We start from the raw sequence: 23,397 nt of genomic DNA, 5'->3' as shown, positions 1-23,397 counted from the left end.
CGGGGGTCTTACACCCGACACGCCCACTGATCAGCTGTTTGAGGAGACGGCGCGTGCAGTGTGCATGTGCAGTCTCCCTTCTCTCTTCCTGTCCTCTTCTGCTGTCTGATAGAAATACAGCAGCAAGCAGGAAGAGAGAAGGGAGATGGCACGCGTCGTCTCCTCAAACAGCTGATCCGATCGGCGGGGGTCCGACACCTGGCACCCCCACTGATCTGATATTGATGACCTATCCTGTGGATAGGTTATCAATATTAAATATTATAATAATATTTGTTCAAAAAAATTATAATAATATTATTAAGTCACATTCTGTGTCTAAGGGGGGAAATTGCTCATGAAAGGTCTATGGGTCTTGAGTAGAGATGAGCGAACTCGAACTGTATAGTTCGGGTTCGTACCGAATTTTCGTAAAAGTCCGGGTTCGGTGTTCGTCGCTTTCTTGGCGCTTTTTGAAAGGCTGCAAAGCAGCCAATCAACAAGCGTCATACTACTTGCCCCAAGAGGCCGTCACAGCCATGCCTACTATTGGCATGGCTGTGATTGGCCAGTGCAGCATGTGACCCAGCCTCTATTTAAGCTGGAGTCACGTAGCGCCGCACGTCACTCTGCTCTGATCAGTGTAGGGAGAGGTTGCAGCTGCGACGTTAGGGCAAGATTAGGCAGTGATTAACTCATCCAAAAGACTTCATTCAGTGATCGATCTGCAGCTGTGGATCATTGAACTGCTGCTATTCAATTGCTCACTGTTTTTAGGCTGCCCAGAGCGTTTTTCATTCACTTTTTTCTTGTGGTGCGCAAGCACAAGCTGCCACCAAGTGCATTTAACCCTCAATGGTGTGGTTGTTTTTGGCTAAATCCTACATCAGGGTCAAGCTGTCACACCAAGTGCATTCAACCATCAATAGTGTGGTTATTTTTTGGCCATATACTACATCAGGGGCAAGCTGTCACCAAGTGCATTTAACCCTCAATAGTGTGGTTATTTTTTGGCTAAATCCTACATCAGGGTCAAGCTGTCACACCAAGTGCATTTAACCATCAATAGTGTGGTTATTTTTTGGCCATATACTATATCAGGGGCAAGCTGAGCCTGTCACCAAGTGCATTGAACCCTCAATAGTGTGGTTGGTCAAGCTGTCACACCAAGTGCATTTAACCATCAATAGTGTGGTTATTTGTTGGCCATATCCCAGTCTAATTCTGTCTGTAAACCTATACCTGTCACCCAGCGCCTAAATACTAGGCCTCAAATTTATAGTCTGCTAAATCTGTGGTTATTGCTGTGGCTGGGCAAGTTATTTAGTGTCCGTCAAAGCACAGTTTTTGTTCTGGGTTGAAATACAATTCCCAATTTAGCAATTCTCTAAATTAGTGGTTTCTGCTGTATCAGGCATACTTTAAATTTATCCCTAAAAGGGTATATTAGATTCAAGGTGCTGATAGGGTCATTCTCAATAACTTCACACACACGCTACTGTGCATATCCCAGTCTAATTCTGTCTGTAAACGTATACCTGTCACCCAGCGCCTAAATAATAGGCCTCAAATTTATAGTCAGCTAAATCTGTGGTTATTGCTGTGGCTGGGCAAGTTATTTAGTGTCCGTCAAAGCAAAGTTTTTGTTCTGGGTTGAAATACAATTCCCAATTTAGCAATTCTCTAAATTAGTGGTTTCTGCTGTATCAGGCCTACTTTAAATTTATCCCTAAAAGGGTATATTAGATTCAAGGTGCTGATAGGGTCATTCTCAATAACTTCACACACACGCTACTATGCATATCCCAGTCTAATTCTGTCCGTAAACGTATACCTGTCACCCAGCGCCTAAATAATAGGCCTCAAATTTATAGTCTGCTAAATCTGTGGTTATTGCTGTGGCTGGGCAAGTTATTTAGTGTCCGTCAAAGCACAGTTTTTGTTCTGGGTTGAAATACAAGTCCCAGTAGCCGCCATAATTTACAGCGATATTTGGTGGGGCCCAATGCCGTTCTAAGGATGGTAAGGCCTGAGCAGGTACAGGCATTAGTCAATTGGGTGGCCGACAGTGGATCCAGCACGTTCACATTATCTCCCATCCAGTCTTCTGCAGAAAGCGCACAGATGGCGCCTGAAAACCAAGCCCATCAGTCTGTCACATCACCCCCATGCATACCAGGGAAACTGTCTGAGCCTCAAGTTATGCAGCAGCAGTCTCTTATGCTGTTTGAAGACTCCGCTGGCAGGGTTTCCCAAGGGCATCCACCTAGCCCTTCCCCAGCGGTGGAAGACATAGAATGCACTGACGCACAACTACTTATGTTTCCTGATGATTAGGACATGGGAATACCACCTCAGCACGTCTCTGATGATGTCGAACCACAGGTGCCAACTGCTGCGTCTTTCTGCAGTGTGCAGACTGAACAGGAGGTCAGGGATCAAGGCTGGGTGGAAGACGATGCAGGGGACGATGAGGTCCTAGACACCACATGGAATGAAGGTCGTGCCACTGACTTTCACAGTTCGGAGGAAGAGGCAGTGGTCAGACCGAGCCAACAGCGTAGCAAAAGAGGGAGCAGTGGGCAAAAGCAGAACACCCGCCGCCAAGAGACTCCGCCTGCTACTGACCGCCGCCATCTGGGACCGAGCACCCCAAAGGCAGCTTCAAGGAGTTCCCTGGCATGGCACTTCTTCAAACAATGTGCTGACAACAAGACCCGAGTGGTTTGCACGCTGTGCCATCAGAGCCTGAAGCAAGGCATTAACGTTCTGAACCTTAGCACAACCTGCATGACCAGGCACCTGCATGCAAAGCATGAACTGCAGTGGAGTAAACACCTTAAAAACAAGGAAGTCACTCAGGCTTCCCCTGCTACCTCTTCTGCTGCTGCCACCTCGGCCTCTTCTGCTGCTGCCGCCTCGACCTCTTCCTCCGCCTCTGGAGGAACGTTGGCACCTGCCGCCCAGCAAACAGGGGATGTACCACCAACACCACCACCTCCGTCACCAAGCATCTCAACCATGTCACACGGCAGCGTTCAGCTCTCCATCTCACAAACATTTGAGAGAAAGCGTAAATTCCCACCTAGCCACCCTCGATCCCTGGCCCTGAATGCCAGCATTTCTAAACTACTGGCCTATGAAATGCTGTCATTTAGGCTGGTGGACACAGACAGCTTCAAACAGCTCATGTCGCTTGCTGTCCCACAGTATGTTGTTCCCAGCCGGCACTACTTCTCCAAGAGAGCCGTGCCTTCCATGCACAACCAAGTATCCGATAAAATCAAGTGTGCACTGCGCAACGCCATCTGTGGCAAGGTCCACCTAACCACAGATACGTGGACCAGTAAGCACGGCCAGGGACGCTATATCTCCCTAACTGCACACTGGGTAAATGTAGTGGCGGCTGGGCCCCAGGCGGAGAGCTGTTTGGCGCACGTCCTTCCGCCACCAAGGATCGCAGGGCAACATTCTTTGCCTCCTGTTGCCACCTCCTCCTACTCAGCTTCCTCTTCCTCTTCTTCCACCTGCTCATCCAGTCAGCCACACACCTTCACCACCAACTTCAGCACAGCCCGGGGTAAACGTCAGCAGGCCATTCTGAAACTCATATGTTTGGGGGACAGGCCCCACACCGCACAGGAGTTGTGGCGGGGTATAGAACAACGACGAGTGGTTGCTGCCGGTGAGCCTCAAGCCCGGCCTGGTGGTGTGCGATAATGGGCGAAATCTTGTTGCAGCTCTGGGACTAGCCGGTTTGACGCACATCCCTTGCTTGGCGCATGTGCTGAATTTGGTGGTGCAGAAGTTCATTCACAACTACCCCGACATGTCAGAGCTGCTGCATAAAGTGCGGGCCGTCTGTTCGCGCTTCCGGCGTTCACATCCTGCCGCTGCTCGCCTGTCTGCGCTACAGCGTAACTTCGGCCTTCCCGCTCACCGCCTCATATGCGACAAGCCCACCAGGTGGAACTCCACCTTGCACATGCTGGACAGACTGTGCGAGCAGAAGCAGGCCATAGTGGAGTTTCAGCTGCAGCACGCACGGGTCAGTCGCACTGCGGAACAGCACCACTTCACCACCAATGACTGGGCCTCCATGCGAGACCTGTGTGCCCTGTTGCGCTGTTTTGAGTACTCCACCAACATGGCCAGTGGCGATGACGCCGTTATCAGCGTTACAATACCACTTCTATGTCTCCTTGAGAAAACAGGGCGATGATGGAAGAGGAGGTGGCCCAGGAGGAGGAGGAGGAGGAGGAAGAGGGGTCATTTTTAGCACTTTCAGGCCAGTCTCTTCGAAGTGACTCAGAGGGAGGTTTTTTGCAACAGCAGAGGCCAGGTACAAATGTGGCCAGCCAGGGCCCACTACTGGAGGATGAGGAGGAGGTGGAGGAGGATGAGGATGAAGCATGGTCACAGCGGGGTGGCACCCAACGCAGCTCGGGCCCATCACTGGTGCGTGGCTGGGGGGAAACGCAGGACGATGACGATACGCCTCCCACAGAGGACAGCTTGTCCTTACCCCTGGGCAGCCTGGCACACATGAGCGACTACATGCTGCAGTGCCTGCGCAACGACAGCAGAGTTGCCCACATTTTAACATGTGCGGACTACTGGGTTGCCACCCTGCTGGATCCACGGTACAAAGACAATGGGCCCACCTTACTTCCTGCACTGGAGCGTGATAGGAAGATGCGCGAGTACAAGCGCACGTTGGTAGACGCGCTACTGAGAGCATTCCCAAATGTCACAGGGGAACAAGTGGAAGCCCAAGGCCAAGGCAGAGGAGGAGCAAGAGGTCGCCAAGGCAGCTGTGTCACGGCCAGCTCCTTTGAGGGCAGGGTTAGCATGGCAGAGATGTGGAAAAGTTTTGTCAACACGCCACAGCTAACTGCACCACCACCTGATACGCAACGTGTTAGCAGGAGGCAACATTTCACTAACATGGTGGAACAGTACGTGTGCACACCCCTCCACGTACTGACTGATGGTTCGGCCCCATTCAACTTCTGGGTCTCTAAATTGTCCACGTGGCCAGAGCTAGCCTTTTATGCCTTGGAGGTGCTGGCCTGCCCGGCGGCCAGCGTTTTGTCTGAACGTGTATTCAGCACGGCAGGGGGCGTCATTACAGACAAACGCAGCCGCCTGTCTACAGCCAATGTGGACAAGCTGACGTTCATAAAAATGAACCAGGCATGGATCCCACAGGACCTGTCCATCCCTTGTGCAGATTAGACATTAACTACCTCCCCTTAACCATATATTATTGTACTCCAGGGCACTTCCTCATTCAATCCTATTTTTATTTTCATTTTACTATTATATTGCGGGGCAACCCAAAGTTGAATGAACCTCTCCTCTGTCTGGGTGCCGGGGCCTAAATATATGACAATGGACTGTTCCAATGTTGGGTGACATGAAGCCTGATTCTCTGCTATGACATGCAGACTGATTCTCTGCTGACATGAAGCCAGATTCTCTGTTACGGGACCTCTCTCCTCTGCCTGGGTGCCTGGGCCTGAATATCTGACAATGGACTGTTCCAGTGTTGGGTGACGTAAAGCATGATTCTCTGCTATGACATGCAGACTGATTCTCTGCTGACATGAAGCCAGATTTTCTGTTACGGGACCTCTCTCCTCTGCCTGGGTGCCTGGGCCTAAATATATGACAATGGACTGTTCCAGTGGTGGGTGACGTGAAGCCTGATTCTCTGCTATGACATGCAGACTGATTCTCTGCTGACATGAAGCCAGATTCTCTGTTATGGGACCTCTCTCCTCTGCCTGGGTGCCTGGGCCTAAATATCTGACAATGGACTGTTCCAGTGTTGGGTGTCGTAAAGCATGATTCTCTGCTATGACATGCAGACTGATTCTCTGCTGACATGAAGCCAGATTCTCTGTTACGGGACCTCTCTCCTCTGCCTGGGTCTAAATATATGACAATGGACTGTTCCAGTGGTGGGTGACGTGAAGCCTGATTCTCTGCTATGACATGCAGACTGATTCTCTGCTGACATGAAGCCAGATTCTCTGTTATGGGACCTCTCTCTTCTGCCTGGGTGCCTGGGCCTAAATATATGACAATGGACTGTTCCAGTGGTGGGTGACGTGAAGCCTGATTCTCTGCTATGACATGCAGACTGATTCTCTGCTGACATGAAGCCAGATTCTCTGTTACGGGACCTCTCTCCTCTGCCTGGGTGCCTGGGCCTAAATATATGACAATGGACTGTTACAGTGGTGGCTGACGTGAAGCCTGATTCTCTGCTATGACATGCAGACTGATTCACTGCTGACATGAAGTCAGATTCTCTGTTATGGGCCTCTCTCCTCTGCCTGGGTGCCTGGGCCTAAATATATGACAATGGACTGTTCCAGTGGTGGGTGACGTGAAGCCTGATTCTCTGCTATGACATGCAGACTGATTCTCTGCTGACATGAAGCCAGATTCTCTGTTACGGGACCTCTCTCCTCTGCCTGGGTGCCTGGGCCTAAATATATGACAATGGACTGTTCCAGTGGTGGGTGACGTGAAGCCTGATTCTCTGCTATGACATGCAGACTGATTTTCTGCTGACATGAAGCCAGATTCTCTGTTATGGGACCTCTCTCCTCTGCCTGGGCCTAAATATCTGACAATGGACTGTTCCAGTGTTGGGTGACGTGAAGCATAATTCTCTGCTATGACATGCAGACTGATTCTCTGCTGACATGAAGCCAGATTCTCTGTTACGGGACCTCTCTCCTCTGCCTGGGTGCCTGGGCCCAAATATATGACAATGGACTGTTCCAGTGGTGGGTGACGTGAAGCCTGATTCTCTGCTTTGACATGCAGACTGATTTTCTGCTGACATGAAGCCAGATTCTCTGCTATGGGACCTCTCTCCTCTGCCTGGGTGCCTGGGCCTAAATATCTGACAATGGACTGTTCCAGTGTTGGGTGACGTGAAGCATGATTCTCTGCTATGACATGAAGCCAGATTCTCTGCTGACATGAAGCCAGATTCTCTGTTAAGGGACCTCTCTCCTCTGCCTGGGACTAAATATCTGACAATGGACTGTTACAGTGGTGGCTGACGTGAAGCCAGATTCTCTGCTATGGGACCTCTCTCCAATTGATATTGGTTAATTTTTATTTATTTTATTTTAATTCATTTCCCTATCCACATTTGTTTGCAGGGGATTTACCTACATGTTGCTGCCTTTTGCAGCCCTCTAGCTCTTTCCTGGGCTGTTTTACAGCCTTTTTAGTGCCGAAAAGTTCGGGTCCCCATTGACTTCAATGGGGTTCGGGTTCGGGTTGGGTTCGGATCCCGAACCCGAACATTTCCGGGAAGTTTGGCCGAACTTCTTGAACCCGAACATCCAGGTGTTCGCTCAACTCTAGTCTTGAGCCATTAGAATTTCTCCTTGTGCTCTATGCCCTTAAATCTGGATAGTTGTCTAGAAAATCTATGCTGATAGGGTAGTGGAAAACCCTTCAGCCCCTCCTATAACTTGAGGTCATTTTAAAGGTTTGGTCCCAGTTGAAGGAAATGTGTCATCAACAAATGATCTATCGTTTTTATGTTTTACTTATATTTAAATAATTTTTGATGATGTTATTTTTAACATTTCATGTCAATATCTATATTTAAACAAAACCCCCTTTAAGGGGTTTTTCCAAGAGGTTACTATTGATGACCTAACCTCACGGCTTCATGCTGATCAGCTGGTTTTAGGAGCTACTGTGGCCAGAGCTGTGTGTATGCCTGGCTACTGCAGCGCTGCTCTTATTCACTGCTGCTTCTGCCACCACCAATCTGATATTGATGACCTATCCTAAAGATCAATATCTATAATCCGTAAAGCCCTTTGAATACCTGTTAACTATGGTAGAATTTGCGACATCCACAACTTATCTTTCTCATGACCTACTTTTTTTCCCCTTTTTTTACAGGAAAGAAAAATCTTATTGTTTGGGGCCGACGGTCATTTGAGACATTCGATGAAAAACTATTACCTCTGGCAAACACTATTATTGTGATTCTTACCAGGCAGCTGAGGTATGTGGAGGTCTGTGATCACATGAAGCTGAGGAGCTGCTTTCTCAGACTGTCTGCTTTGCAAAAATAATAAAAATTTTCTGCATGAGTGTCACCTTTCCTGACATGTCTGTTTCAGTGGCTGCTTGAATCCCCCATACAATTATGATTCCGGAGAATTGTTTCCTATGACTCTATATTGTTCCGCTCTTCTCCTATTTCTGCTATAAATTTACAGATAAAGGTACAAATGGGTGTTACCAGTTGGGGGTGGGGGGTGTCCCTGCACAGCATTGATTGGGCAATGACAGACTGTGCAGGGACACATCCCCAACTGGTAACACCTGTGTCTTTAGCATACATTTTGAGCAAGAATAGAAGAAGAATGGCAAAAAAATAGTAATAAGATTAAATCTTCCAGAATTGTAATTTCACGTGTAATACAATTATTTACTAAAACACGTCAGGAGTGGTGACAGGTCCTCTTTAAACTGAGCAATTGCATTGGCATAATACATGCAAATGTAATAGTGTAATAGGCCTAGAATCTACAGTTGGGAAAATTTACACAACTGTATGCTTTTTCCATCTGAAAATTACGGATCTGTAAAACACAGATACTGGCCGTATGCCTTCCGCATTTTGCCGATCAGCACTTCCTGCCCTTTCTTAGAAATGCCTATTCTTGTCGGCAAAAGGGACAAGAATAGGACACGTTCTATATTTTTGCAGGTCCACGGTACAGATTTACTGCATGTTTTGTGGCCCCATAGTTGTGACTAAATACTATGCAACTTTTATTTCTTATATCCTCATATTCTCTGTAACTGTGCAATTTACATGCTTATTCATGTGGCAGTCATGTTTTTCTTTTACTTGTTTTATTTCTAGTGAATTGCCAAAATATGCTGATTACATTTGCTGTGATGAAGAAGAAGTTGTGAATCTTGCTTCAAGTTCGACTCTCTGTAATGAAATAGAAACTATATGGGTACTAGGAGGAGTGGAGAGTTATTCAGTAAGTGCAGTGAAACACTGATTGGAAATGGACACTAGGGGGTGCAGCTGTCTAATATAAAAATGATGAAAACATACAGTGGTCAGCAACCTTCGATGCTTTATAACCTGCGTAGAGCTAGAATAGGGGTCAGCGTTGTCAGACAACAGGGTTGCTGTTTGACTCCTGGGTCCCGCCGCCTACCAGGGCAGTCCCGCTTTGTCACCGCATTGCTCTGCGCCTTTTTGTCAGAGTAGGTCCCACTCAAAGTGGCGACCATGGCGTTGTGAGTGGGCTTATGCCTTTTGATCAAAACGTACACTAATGCCTCTTGTACAGCATGCAGTATGGGGGGCTGTACACTTTAATATGGCGCTGAGAAGCGAGTTTGATTAGATCAAAGCATAGCATTGTGGATGTGCGATCCAGTTCTGTTTTTCTCCCCCTGGCATAGGGGTCAGCAACCTTCGATACTCCAGCATTTTGAATGGGGTTCAGCAAGCTTTGATTTTCCTGCATCTAGCATAAGGGTTAGTAACATTTGATGCTCCAACTGTTGCAAAACTATATCTCCCAGCATGCACTCTTGCTCTGCTATTTTCAGGACTCCCACGGAAGTGAATGGAGCATACTAGGAGTTGTAGTTTTACAACACCTCTATTGCCAAAGGCTACTGACCCCTAATCTAGAATCTTTTCACTTTTGCTTAGAGTGGGGTTCTAAATGGAGACACCAACTATCATTTTCATACTTCATAATAGACAGGACAATCTCTTTAATATAGTTCCTAGTATTCATTTCTTCTCTTTCCTTCATTTTTAAATTTTTTTTATTTAAGTAATAGCATAATATTAAAAATAAGATTTATTTTATGTTTAATGGAAGCTTCTTCACCACATCATATATCATCAAATACCATTACCACTTCTCTTTACAGAACATGATGAAACACCCTTGGTGTAACCATATATACTTCACACACATTATGGCAGATTTTGAATGTGATACCTTCTTTCCAGAGTTTGACAAGAACATCTTCAAATTAAAAGAAGAGTAAGTAAAGGCATATTATGCCGTACTGTCTAGGATTTACAACCTAAAAGTAGACGTGCCAAATGAAACGATCAATATCATCTGGGCCAGAAGGTCGCCTACTTTACACATATTAAACTGTCACCATTGCACTGTAGGTTCCCTTCTGTTTTCTGTGAATTTGATGTTGAAAAACTTTCAAAGTTTAATAATACACTGAGCAAAAATATAAACGCAACACTTTCGGTTTTGCTCCCTTTGCTGAACTCAAAGATCTGAAACATTTTCTACATACATAAAACACCCATTACTCTCAAATATTGTTCACATATCTGTCTAAATCTGTGTTAGTGAGCACTTCTCCTTTGCCGAGATAACCCATCCCACCTCACAGGTGTGGCATATCAAGGTGCTGATTAGACAGCATGAATATTGCACAGGTGTGCCTTAGACTGCCCACAATAAAAGTCCACTCTGAAATGTGCACAGTTTTGCCTTGGGGGGGGGGGGGGGGGGCAGAAAACCAGTCAGTATCTGGTGTGGCCACCATTTGCCTCACACATTGCAACACATCTCCATCACATAGAGTTGATCAGGTTGTTGATTGAGGAGTGGCCTGTGGAATGTTTGTCCACTCCTCTTCAATAGCTGTGCGAAGTTGCAGAATATTGTCAGGAACTGGAACACGCTGTCGTATAGGCCGATCCAGAGCATCCCAAACATGCTCAATGGGTGACATGTCCAGTGAGTATGTTGGCCATGCAAGAACTGGGATGTTTTCAGCTTCCGGGAATTGTGTACAGATCCTTGCAGAATGGGGCTGTGCATTATCATGCTACAACATGTCGTGATGGTCGTGGATGAATGGCACAACAATGGGCCTCAGGATCTCGTCACGGTATCTCTGTGCATTCAAAATGCCATCAATAAAATGCACCTGTGTTCGTTGCCCATAACATACGCCTGCCCATACCATAACCCCACCGCCACCATGGGCCACTTGATCCACAACGTTGATGCCAGCAAACCACTCTGCCATCTGCCATGAACTGTGAAAATCGTGACCCATCCGTGAACAGAACGCCTCTCCAACGTGCCAGGCGCCATCGAATGTGAGCATTTTCCCACTCAATTCGGTTACGACGACGAACTGCAGTCAGGTCCAGACCTCGATGAGGACGACGAGCAGGCAGATGAGCTTCCCTGAGACGTTTTCTGACAGTTTGTGCAGAAATTATTTGGTTATGCAAACCGATTGTTGCTGCAGCTGTCCGGGTGGCTGGTCTCAGATGATCATGGAGATGAACATGCTGGATGTGGAGGTCCTGGGCTGGTGTGGTTACACGTGGTCTGCGGTTGTGAGGCCGGTTGGATGTACTGCCAAATTCTCTGAAACGCCTTTGGAGACGGCTTATGGTAGATAAATGAACATTCATTGCTGAAAATGATAGGGTGTCGCCCTGACTCCTTATGTCCGAAATGCAGGACAGATGACGCCGGGTTGTTCCACATGATCTGGCAATGCAGCACTCTGCACAGGTATTGGTCTAAGATAATAACCCTGATTAAAAAAATATACTGTGCTAAATATACATTAGACGCGAAAATGTGCAAACTCGGATTGTTCGACTCTGAGTCCCTGCAACCTCCCATTAAGACAGGTATTAATAAAATCTTATATCAGGCTAGAAAAACCATCGCTGCTAAATGGATTCAGCCGTCTCCTCCTAGCTTTGCTGAATTTGTGGCTAGGATGAATGTGGTCATAAGGCTGGAGAGGAGAACGTACTTGAAGCGAAACTGTTTATCGAAATTTGATTCCGTATGGGGACTGTGGATAGATAGATCTGGGGTGTGCAGCCAGTGGCTATCCTTGCACCATGGTAGCTGGATTATTCCAGGTCGTCCTTAGTGCAATGGTGTCACATGTGCGATTGCAACTGACAATGTATGACTATTAGCCAAAGGAATGTGTACTGGGGGTGTCCCACTGTCTCCTTATCCCTGAATACAGGGGTTATATTTACCATCCTTACCTGTCAGTCAGCGTAATTGGTGGGGTGAGTCTGACGTTGTCTCCCTTACCTTCGCTATTGAAACCATACTTACCATCTTTGCTCGTTGGCCCATAGAATTGGTATCACGGGTCTGCCAATGTCTCCATTGTCTCCGTTGTTGAGTTCACTATTGTAATCTATGTATTGCATATATTCTAAATGTATCTGGATGATATGTTATATTTGCTGCTCATCTCATTCAATGTTTGTGTTATGGGGGATTTTGTTATTGTATTTAATGAAAACATTTGTTTTTGTTTTTTGCTTTTATTTCAATAAAAAATATCTGATTTAAAAAAATTAGCATTCATTGCATAGGCAACAGCTCTGGTAGACATTCCTGCAGTTAGCATGCCAATTGCACGCTCCCTCAAACGTTGCAACATCTGGGGCATTGTGCTGTGTGATCAAACTGCACATTTCAGAGTGGGCTTTTATTGTGGGCAGTCTGTGTGCAATATTCATGCTGTCTAATCAGCACCTTGATATGCCACACCTGTGAGGTGGGATGGATTATCTCAGCAAAGGAGAAGTGCTCACTAACACAGATTTAGACAGATTTGTGATCAATATTTGAGTGTAATGGGTCTTTTGTGTATGTAGAAAATGTTTCAGATCTTTGAGTTCAGGTCATGCAAAATGGGAGAAAACCCATGAAAGTGTTGCATTTATATTTTTGCTCAGTGTATATACTAGTGACTGTTAAGTGCTCAGGGGATTCCACACTAATGCAAGTGCCCATGCCCTTTGGAGACTGCTGTTGATCTCTCCTCCCATTTTTCACTGTAAGCCCAGTGTCCTTACCTCACTGTTTCTGCTCACTTCACTGCCGGGCCCAGGCATGCGCTGTACACTGCCCACTGTGGGCAGCTGCATCAGTGAACTGACTGCGTATGCCTGGGCCCGGCAGGGAAGCGAGCTGGCGAGGGATTTCAGGGAGCAGAGTCAGTGACGTAAGAACACTGAGCTGTCTTACAGTAAAACATGGGATGAGAGATTAATGGCATTCTCTGGAGGCCATGGGCACTTGCATCAGTTGGGGAATGCCCCTGGGCACTTGCAAGTAATTAGCATATATAATCAAATACACAGAAAACAGAAAGAAAGGTATCTTTATAGCAGTTAGAGCTCCATTTTCCCCAGCAGGGCTCCCGTTAAGCTGCATATCTGTAAGGTAAAACCTAGCTGCCAGACCGCTTATACAGTCATGGCCGCAAATGTTGGCACCCCTGAAATTTTTCAAGAAAATGAAGCATTTCTCACAGAAAAGTATTGCAGTAACACATGTTTTGCTATACACATGTTTATTCCCTTTGTGTGTATTGGAACAAAACCAAAAAAAGGAGGGAAAAATGAAAATTGGACATAATGTCACACCAAACTCCCAAAAAGGGCTGGACAAAATTATTGGCACCCTTAACTTAAAGGATAACTGTCACATTTAGACCCTAATTTCAATTTTCATATATGTTATATAACATGATATTCCAGAATCAGTTACTATTAGACTGACTTACCCCATATTTAATAAGATTCAGCCCTTAGCAACCAGTCTGCGTAAAACTGCAATTTCACTATTCAGTTAGGATGGCCGCCACTGCCCTCACCCTAAGGCCAATCCCGCCTGCCCTCACTAGCCAGTAACAATAGCCCCCCAAAAGTGTCAGTAACCAGAGCCCTCCCCCCTAAAGGGTTAATCTCCTGCAGCACAAAGGGGTCCTCTTACCACATGTTGATTTCATTTATACACTGAGCAGATGGCAGATCTCTCTTCCCTGGTCTGCGCTGCTCCAACTCTGCATTGTGCCAGTCTGCTGAGTGAGGGAGCGTCTGCCAAGCGCAGGGACAGGGAGAAGTGCCCACTGTTATCAGCTGCTGGGGAGGACCTGGCTTTAATCATTTACTTACAGTCCTTGGCTGTCTGTAATCTGACCTTGCACGCTGCGTGCTTCTGCGTCCTCCGTCCTTCAACAGATAGACGGACCATGCATAGCAACCCTATTTTAAGCACAGGTAAAAGTAGGCAGTACAGGGAACAAAAATGTGGAATTAAAGGGTTATTGAATACACAGTGAAAAGTTTAAATAGGGCCACCAAGGTGATATTAATCACCACAATCCAATACTCCCAAAAAAATAAATAATATACAACAGTTTAATATTTGGTTGCACACCCTTTGGAAAAAATTACTGAAATCAGTTGCTTCCTATAACCATCAATAAGCTTCTGACAAATCTCTCACCCGGAATTTTTTACAGCAAACTGCTCCTGGTCTCTCTTATTGGAAGGGCGCCTTTTCCCAACAGCAATTTTAAGATCTCTCCACAGGTGTTCCATGGGATTTAGAGCTGGACTTATTGCTGGCCACTTCAGAAGTCTCTAGTCTTTGTTGCCACCCATTTCTGGGTGCTTTTTGACATATGTTTGGGGTCATTGTCCTGCTGGAAGACCCAAGATCTCGGACGCAAACTGAGCTTTCTGACACTGGGCTCTACAGTGCGATCCAAAATCTGTTGGTAATCCTCAGATTTCATGATGTCTTGCACACATTCAAGGCACCCAGTGCCGAGGCATTAAAACAACCCCAAAACATCAATGAACCTCCACCATATTTCACTGTAGGTACTGTGTTCTTTACTTTGTAGGCCTCATTCCATTTTCGGTAAACAGTAGAATGATGTGCTTTACTAAAAAGCTCTATCTTGGTCTCATCTGTCCAAAAGATGTTTTCCAATAAAGATTTTGGCTTACTCAAGTAAATTTTTACAAAATGTAGTGTCGCTTTTTTATGTCTCTTGTGTCAGCAGTGGGGTCCTCCTGGGTCTCCTGCCATAGCGTTTCATTTCATTTAAATGTTGATGGATAGTTTGCGCTGACACTGATACTCCCTGAGCCTGCAGGACAGTAGTGTTGAGTGAGAATATTCGAATATCGATTTTTTTTTTGCGAATATCGGCACTTCGCTAATTCGCGAATATTTCGAATATAGTGCTATAAATTCGCTATTTTGAATATTCGTTTATTTTTAATTTTTTTATTGTTATATTTTTTTTCTTTCCCACTTCCCAAAACTAGTTCTTACCTGTCCTTAGGATTCCTGGCTTCCTGGCTGCTCCAGTCAGTGCCCGTTGCCGCTTCTGCCGACTTCCGTGCTCATGGAGCGTCCCCATCACCATGGGAACGTCTCCATACTAGAATGTACTGTCTGATATGAGAATTACGTTGAAATCGCAATGCGATTAATCTAACTTGAAGTATTCGCATTGCGATTTCAACTTAGACCTGATTTACTATGGTTGGCTTGGTAGAATTAGCGAAGAAGAGGACTATGACAAATGTATTTGTCATATTCCTCAAAACGAAGTTAACAAAATATTCTCCAACTTCGTTTTAGCTCCATATCCATCAACTTCGCTAATTCTAGCAATCAAATAGGAAAGTTGACTAGTAGAGACAGCTAAGTTTTTAATTCGCTATGCGATAATATTACTTTGCTTTTTTTAAAATAAATAGAATAATTATAATACTTGATTATTATAATGATTCTATTTATTTAAAAAAAAAAGCAAAGTAATATAATCGCATAGCGAATTAAACACAGCTGTTTCTATAGTCAACCTTCCTATTTGATTACTAGAATTATCGAAGTTGACGAATATTGAGCAAAAACGAAGATGGAGAATACTTCGTTATCTTTGTTTGAGGAATATGACGAATACATTCGTCATATTCGTCATCTTCGCTAATTCTAGATATCAAACATATAGGAAAGTAGCCTTAAGTTACAATCGCAATACGCGATTATTTAAATCGCATATTAATCGTGATAACTAGAATAATGATGAATATTCGTTTTCGGCGAATATTCGCAAATTTCGTCTAAATCGAATATATGGCACCTCCCACTCATCACTACAGAACAGCTTGAATATCTTTGGAACTTTTTTGGGGCTGCTTATCCACCATCCAGACTATCCATCCATGCCCAGGGAGATTAGCTACAGTGCCATGATTTGCAAACTTCTTGATAATATTGCCCACTGTGGATAAAGGCAAATCTAGATCTCTGGAGAGTGACTTGTAACCTTGAGATTGTTGATATTTTGATACAATTTTGGTTCTCAAGTCCTCAGACAGTTCTCTTATCCTCTTTCTGTTGTCCATGCTTAGTGTGGCGCACACAGACACACAATGCAAAAACTAAGTGAACTTCTCTCCTTTTTATCTGCTTTCATGTGTGATTTTTATATTGTCCACGCCTGTTACTTGCCCCAGGTGAGTTTAAAGGAGCATCACATGCTTGAAACAATCTTATTTATCCACAATTTTGAAAGGGTGCCAATAATTTTGTCAAGCCCATTTTTGGAGTTTGGTGACATTATGTCCAGTTTGCTTTTTCCCCCTCCTTTTTAGGTTTTGTTCCAATACACACAAAAGGAATAAACATGTGTATAGCAAAACATGTGTTACTGCAATACATTTCTGTGAGAAATACTTCATTTTCTTGAAAAATTCCAGGGGTGCCAACATTTACAGCCATGACTGTAAATTAATGTCATTTTATTACATGATTACCCATATTACACAAACATGATTAAAAAAGAGTATAGTGCAGGGAAAGAAACAACATCATCTGGAGGATAAACACAGCGGATACTACGTCCATAAATCAGTCCATCTATGTCATATGCTGGAGGATAAAGTGCAAATGCAAAGACATGTTCATACACAAAGGACATAGAACGGTCACCCATGCTGTGTCTCCTCCAGGATGACGTCAGCACCGACGCGCGTTTCGGCAAACCTTATAAGCGGACTGGCAGTCATTTGTAGGTTTTGTATTATGGTGTTTTGCCATAGGCTTATGCTAGTTATCTACTCCTTGAGTAGCAATAGATTCCCTGGTTGGGGTACATATTGGTTTTTATATCTGTAAGGTAGTTGGTCTTCTGTATAAGCTAGATATATATATTTTCATAGAATGTTGAACCTAAGGATGACATGGTTCCCACTTTAAACTTGTGTTCTCAGGAGCCACCATCTGCATAGCATTGTTCTTCTTCCCCATCTACTACATATTATACTGAATTAAAGAAGGGCAGCATGTATAGTATTATCTTACCGCGCCGTATGCCGTAATGTACTGAATTACAGTGAGCAAATCGGTATTGAGGCTATGTCTGTAGCTAATTAACATTTCCTGTACCATGTGCATAAGGCCGATATGGTAGCTATAGAGAAGGTGGCTCTATTTAAGTTTCAGCACGTTCTCTTTTCCAAATGTACAAATAAAGAATTAGATAGGTGTCTTCAGCTTGCTGAGCAGCTAATATAAAGCTAGGTCTCTAATGGGAACCATAGGTAAAATGTTTGCAGGTAGAGTGCTGACATATACGATAATGATTTTACTTTTCATTTCAGATATCCAGGCATTCCAGCTGGAATTCAGGAAGAAAAAGGAGTAAAATACATATTTCAAGTCTATAAAAAAGATCAACCCCCAAACAGTAAATGATTTCTATACTGAAATAGATCACAAAGTAAAAGTCATCTCACTTCCTAGAATATTAAAGTACCAAAATTGTTTTACCGTCAAGCTCATTTTTGCAACTCTGCTAAAAAACTAAAATACAATCTTTTTGACATTCAGTCAGTCCAAGATGTAGTTTTCTATGGGAGCCAAGCCTGCCTCCTGTTTTAGGGAAGACAGTGCAGTGGGGAAGGGCTTCTGCTGCAGCCAAGTGCCTTACAGCCAGAGACAGGCTAGGTTAGAGGTTTGTGAGAAAGAAGAGTCAGTGTCTGTCTTGGCTGCTTGTCTAAGAGGGGTCTAATGGCTTGCCCATCCCTGAGCAAAAGGTTTTATTACACAGATCCTCTTTAATATTTTTTTTTTGTATTTCACAGAAAACAGCACTGAGTGTTTTGTTGTTCAAAATCCACAGAAAAATCTGGACAGCTTGTGATTAAACTTATGTGAAAGCAATGAATTTTCTGTTGTGAATGGTACAGGCAGAAATAAAATGATCTGTTGGAGAACGAAAATTGCAGTAGGAAAAAAATCTCTTAACTAAATGGTGGACAAAGTTCAAAACTCATTGAATTTTCCCTAGTAACCAATCATGTCACTGACTTGATTTCCCCAAAAAATCTATAAAAAATGAGAGCTGAATTCTGACTGGTAGGTATGAGCAACTATGTAATGATCACCCTGTAGTATTACGTTACAAGGGAATGCCTTGGCTGACCCTGGGTTACCCATCAAGATCTGCTGTTTGCTAGGGGTGCTGGAACCAGTCTCATCAACTGAATGGCGTTGTCTGTGATGAATCCTCTTTAAGACTACTTTCACACTAGCGTTTTTCTGGATCCGGCAGGGTTCATCAAAAACGCATCCGTTACTGATAATACAACCATCTGCATCGGTTCTGAACGGATCCGGTTGTATTATCTTTAACATAGCCAAGACAGATTCGTCATGAACTCCATTGAATGTCAATGAGGGACAGATCAGTTTTCTATTGTGTCAGAGAAAACGGATACCGGAAAGTATTAAGACTAGTGTGAAAGTAGCCTAAGCCAAAAACATTTCTATAGTATTTGCACCAAATCATATCTAAATAGAAGAAAGTTTATAGCAAAGATACCAATGGGACTGAGGCTACCAATATAGAAAAAGTGCCTCAGCTGTTACATCAGCTTGAAATGACAAATGGTGGATCATCATACATGAGTAATGTTCCATTCTGATTCTGATTACAGATTTTCTGTTAAATCATTAGTTAGATGGCCTATTACACACACAGATCTTTTCTTATACACACCAACTATTGGTCTGATTGGACAGGTATTCGTTAGATAATCTGTTGGTGTAATACAGCCCTTAGGTTGGGTTCATATCTGAGACATCACCACCGGAGTCCCACTCACAATAATGGGATCTAGCAGGAGTCTGGCCACTTTCTGGCATATATGACAACTTTCAGCCAGACAAAAAACGTTGCGTGTAGCATTTTCTGTCTGGCTGAAAGCCGGCATGCACATCAGATACAGTGACCGGATTACCGCCGGATCCCATTACTGGAACAGAATGCAGCTGAAACAGAATGCCGGAGTTCACAGCACAGATATGAACCCATCCTTATCTATACACAAAGGGGATATCTCCTTAACATTACAGGCAGGTTTAGAATAATATATAACTGCCGTAAGGTGATGTGTACAGACCAAGAAGTGGCGCCTATTAGGCTTAGTGGCTAGTGCGAAAACTGATGGATTTTATGGTTTTTGTTTACATATAGACAGTGACACGGAAAATTAAAAATAGCAATCAAAAATTCTTTAAAAATGTGTTTGCTCCTGCTGGTCATTACAGTTTGCTTAGACCATGGACACCACTGTTCAAAACCCTCCCAGCGTCACCGAAATATACTAAGATTGTGAGCGCAAGGATCAGATCTTAGCTTATGTGCGCAATGTGAATGTGCACCTAAATGATCTGACATCCACCAACCCTGCTCCACCAACTCCCCTGCTGCGGCTAACCCGGATCCCGCTCTGCCATCTTTCTATGTGCCAGGATCTAGACCTCGCCTATCAACCCTTCCATGCTTCAGTGGTGACCCTAAACAATGTCGGGGGTTCATAAATCAATGCACCCTGCATTTCGAACTTTTGCCTCAGACCAAGCCAAAGTGGCGTTCCTTATGTCACACCTCATTGGAGAGGCACTGGCCTGGATCAACCCACTCTGGGAGAGGAATGACCCAGTCATCATGGATCTTCAGGCTTTCCTGGAGGCCTTCCACAGGGTGTTCGATGAGCAGGGACGTACCACCTCAGCCGCGTCTTCTATAATGCAGTTGCATCAAATGATCCAGTTCAAATATCAGTATGCAGGCCAGTTCCATACACTGGCCTCTCAACTGGGCTGGAAAACTCGTGGCCGCCTTCTGGGAGGGTGTCTCCGGGAGAATTGAGGACAAGCTGGCCGGACAGGATGTTCCTTCCACCCTGGATGACCTCATCTCCCTGGCCTCTCAGATCTATTTGCAGTTTCAGGAATGGGCCAGAGAAGCAGCATGAGAAAGAAGAACTTTTCATTCGGCATCTTCTTCCCAGCGAGCTCAAATCCTTCAGCCTTCCACGTTGGGCTGACTGAACAGGAATGTGACCACATCTGTACAAGAGGACTTTGTGCCAGTCATCTGCACCGTTCTTGTCCCCTGAAGATAGGAAACCCCTGAGCCTAAGGTCTGTTGGAGAGGCGACCCTAGGTGAAAATAATTTTTCTCTACCCCTGACTCTGCCGGCAACATTGTCGTTTGGAGATAATCGATTCACTTAGAAGGCGCTTATGGATTCCAGATCGGCAGGAAACTTCATGCAGCAAGCCATAGTGGATCGATATTGTATTCCAATCCGACGCCTGCAGACTATTGATGGTGTCATCCGTCGATGGGAGGGCTCAATCTGAGTTTGTACAATTTAATACTGAACCTGTGAAACTGCAGGTGGGAGCTTTCCATACTGAAGAGATTTCGTTCTTGATTCTTCCAAGTCTGTCTCATCCTCTCCTTTTGGGACTACCATGGCTCCGTATCCATGAACCTGTTCTTGATTGGAAGTCTGGATAGGTGCTTCGCTGGGGACAGTCCTACCTTGTAAAATGTCTTTCTCCTGTTCATCCTGCTTGGTCACCTCAGGTACCACCAAATCTTCAAGATCTGCCTGTGGCACACCATGCCTATACGGATGTCCTCGATAAGAAGGAAGCTGACCAGGAACCTCGACCTGGTTCCCTGCCTCCCTGTGGTCGCATTTATCCTCTGTCACCAGCAGAGACACAAGTCATGTCCGAATATATTCAAGAAAATTTTTATACAGGATTTATGTGGAAATCATCTTCTCCGGCTGGTGCTGACTTCTTCTTTGTGAAGAAAATAGATGGTTCTCTCTGGCCATGCATCAATTATAGGGGTCTCAATAAGATCACGGTCAAGAACAAATACCCTCTTCCCCTTTTTCCAAAGTTGTTTGCCTCATAACAGCTAAGATCTTCTCCAAATTAGATCTGCGTGGGGCCTACAACTTGATGCGAATTTGTCAAGGGGACGAGTGGAATACCACCTTCAACACTCGTGATGGTCACTATTAGAGATGAGCGAATTTTTCAAAAATTTGATTCGCCAGTTCGCAGAATTTTTGGGATAAATTTGGTTCGATCCGAATTGATTCAGGGCGAATTACATTAAAAAACTACTATTTTCTGGCTGCAGAGAGCCTTCATAGTGGTGTAGAACACTGTGCCTTGCAATAACACGCATAGGGAATCTGCTTTGGTAGTGAAATAATACTGTGAGTCAGTATGACATGCAGATGACAGGCGTCGCTCTTAGAATCACTGCACACTTCACTTATTTGGGCAGTCACGGGGCAAAAACTGACTAAATAACTCAAGTATAAACTCTTGATGTTAGCGCCTAGAATAAGCACACTCCTTTTACAAAAAAAGCCAGTGTCACATAAAAAATTTCCCCACTAAGTAGTTTGGTCCATACCGCAAGTGTAAGGCCGATTTATTGGCCTGTATTTGTGGGAGGGGCAAGGCTGCCTACTTCAACAGCCAGCGTCCCTCTCACTCTGTACGTCGTTACAGCGTTTGATGAGCCACACCTGGCTTCCCAGTGAGAGGAGTTCAGCATACCTGGATATCCTGACGTCGGTGAGGGTGAGAAGCTGCTTCTCTGCAGTGCACAGTGTAAGGGTCCGGCCGGCGGGGGGCTCGTTCCCCTAGGTGAGGGGGGGCTCCCCCGCACCGGAGCATAATGCCAGGGAGTTGCGCGGCTCCCCACGCGGTACGGGTGTCCAGCCGGCGGTGGGTCGGCCCCTGGCTGATGGGGGTTCCCCCGCACTGGTGCACTCTGCCAGGGAGCTGCGCGGCTCCCCACGCGGTTATCATGTAGGGACACAGGGGACACCGTGGCCCCGCTCCTTATCTTCGTTAAAGTCTGGCACGGGCCGCCGTGCCGTTAGTGAGGCAGGGATCAGGGATGAGAGAACCAGGCCGTTCAGGGGGAGCAGGTCATAGCCGGTGGCTAGCTTCCTTCTGCCGGCTGCACACAAGGTCGCCAAGAGGGTCATTTAGGCACGGGGGATTAATTAGTCCATACAGGTGAGTACTAGGTCTCCGGGGAGGGGTGTGTTACAGAGTACTGCACGGTCTACAGACCTGGTCCACCGTAGTAAATCCTAGCTGGGATTGCTGGTCAGGAGCCGAGGTTCACTCGTCTCAGTGTCAAGCCAGTACAGGGGCTTAGTAGGCGCAGCTTGCAGTGGTAGCTTCCCCCCCAGGTTAGGCAATTCTTATTGGCAAGGGTTAATGGTAAAAAAAAAAATTAAAGAAAAAAAAGAAATTTTTTATTTATTTTTTACTTGTTTGCGTCGTTCTTTACGACCAATGCACCAATTGCGGTAAAAGTACAGGGGACAGCATGTCCCCGCTCCTTGTCTTCAACAAAGTCTGGCATGACCCGCCGTGCCATTAGTTAGGCAGGGATCGTGGCTGGGAGAACTAGGCTCGGTCAGGTGGAGCAGCTCATAGGCAGTGGCTGGCTTCCGTCTGCTGCCCGTACATAAGGTTTCCCATGGGGTTATTTAGCTACAGGGTGTTATTGAATCCATGCAGGTGATTACCAGGGATCTTAGACGGGTGTGTTGGGTCTGGTTTAGTAGGGACGGGTTTAAAAAAAAAAAAAGGAAAAGGGAATTCATAGTACAGAGTACCGCACGGTCTACAGGCCTGGTCCGCTGTGAGCAACCCTAGCGGAGGCTGCAGGTCAGGGGCCTAGGTTCGCTGGTGTCAGTGTTAAGCCAGTACGGGGGCTTAGTAGATGCGGCTTGCCCTGGTATTTTACCCTCCCTAGGTTTCCAGGTTAAGTAAATTTTAATTGGTAAAGGGTTAATTTGTAAAAAATAAATAAAAATGCTGCTCTTGTTCCATCATTCACGTTTTACACATTCGCAGGGTTTCCTCACGACATGTGCACAATCCAGTGTTGATGCCTTAATTGTTTTGTTTCTAGGTCCAAACCTTGTCTCAAGTTACATCCTGAAATTTGGCTTATCGGCAAGGTAGTAGGGTACACGTCGGGGAGGGGGGAGGAAGCTTGGTTTGTGTCTCATGCACTGTCTCACGTCCAGGTCGTGCTGTGTTACTACCGTTCTGCGGTTGTCAGTCCGTAGGTATTCTGAGCAGGTAAGTGCATGGTCACCCTCTGGGTGTTACTTTCTGGGTGTCTGTT

The 23,397-nt window shown here is 45.3% G+C and overlaps 1 protein-coding gene across 7 annotated transcripts in view; it reads left to right on the top strand.

Moving 5' to 3' along the window:
- LOC122922562 (dihydrofolate reductase-like) overlaps positions 1–17,686 on the top strand; it is a 58,194-nt gene extending 40,508 nt beyond the window's left edge. For all 7 annotated transcript variants that reach the window (XM_044273211.1, XM_044273213.1, XM_044273209.1 and 4 more), the window contains exons 4-7: positions 7,927–8,032; positions 8,903–9,029; positions 9,946–10,061; positions 17,519–17,686. In XM_044273211.1, the coding sequence (XP_044129146.1) occupies positions 7,927–8,032; positions 8,903–9,029; positions 9,946–10,061; positions 17,519–17,612 (443 nt within the window). In that variant the 3' untranslated portion in view covers positions 17,613–17,686. The remainder of the gene's footprint in view (positions 1–7,926; positions 8,033–8,902; positions 9,030–9,945; positions 10,062–17,518) is intronic.
- The last annotated feature ends 5,711 nt before the right edge of the window (positions 17,687–23,397 follow it).

The sequence above is a fragment of the Bufo gargarizans genome, unplaced genomic scaffold (genome assembly GCF_014858855.1).
Source record: "Bufo gargarizans isolate SCDJY-AF-19 unplaced genomic scaffold, ASM1485885v1 fragScaff_scaffold_476_pilon, whole genome shotgun sequence".
Lineage (NCBI taxonomy): Eukaryota > Metazoa > Chordata > Amphibia > Anura > Bufonidae > Bufo > Bufo gargarizans.
The sequence above is the reverse complement of the archived record's forward strand: the minus strand, read 5'-3'. Positions and strand labels throughout refer to the sequence as shown.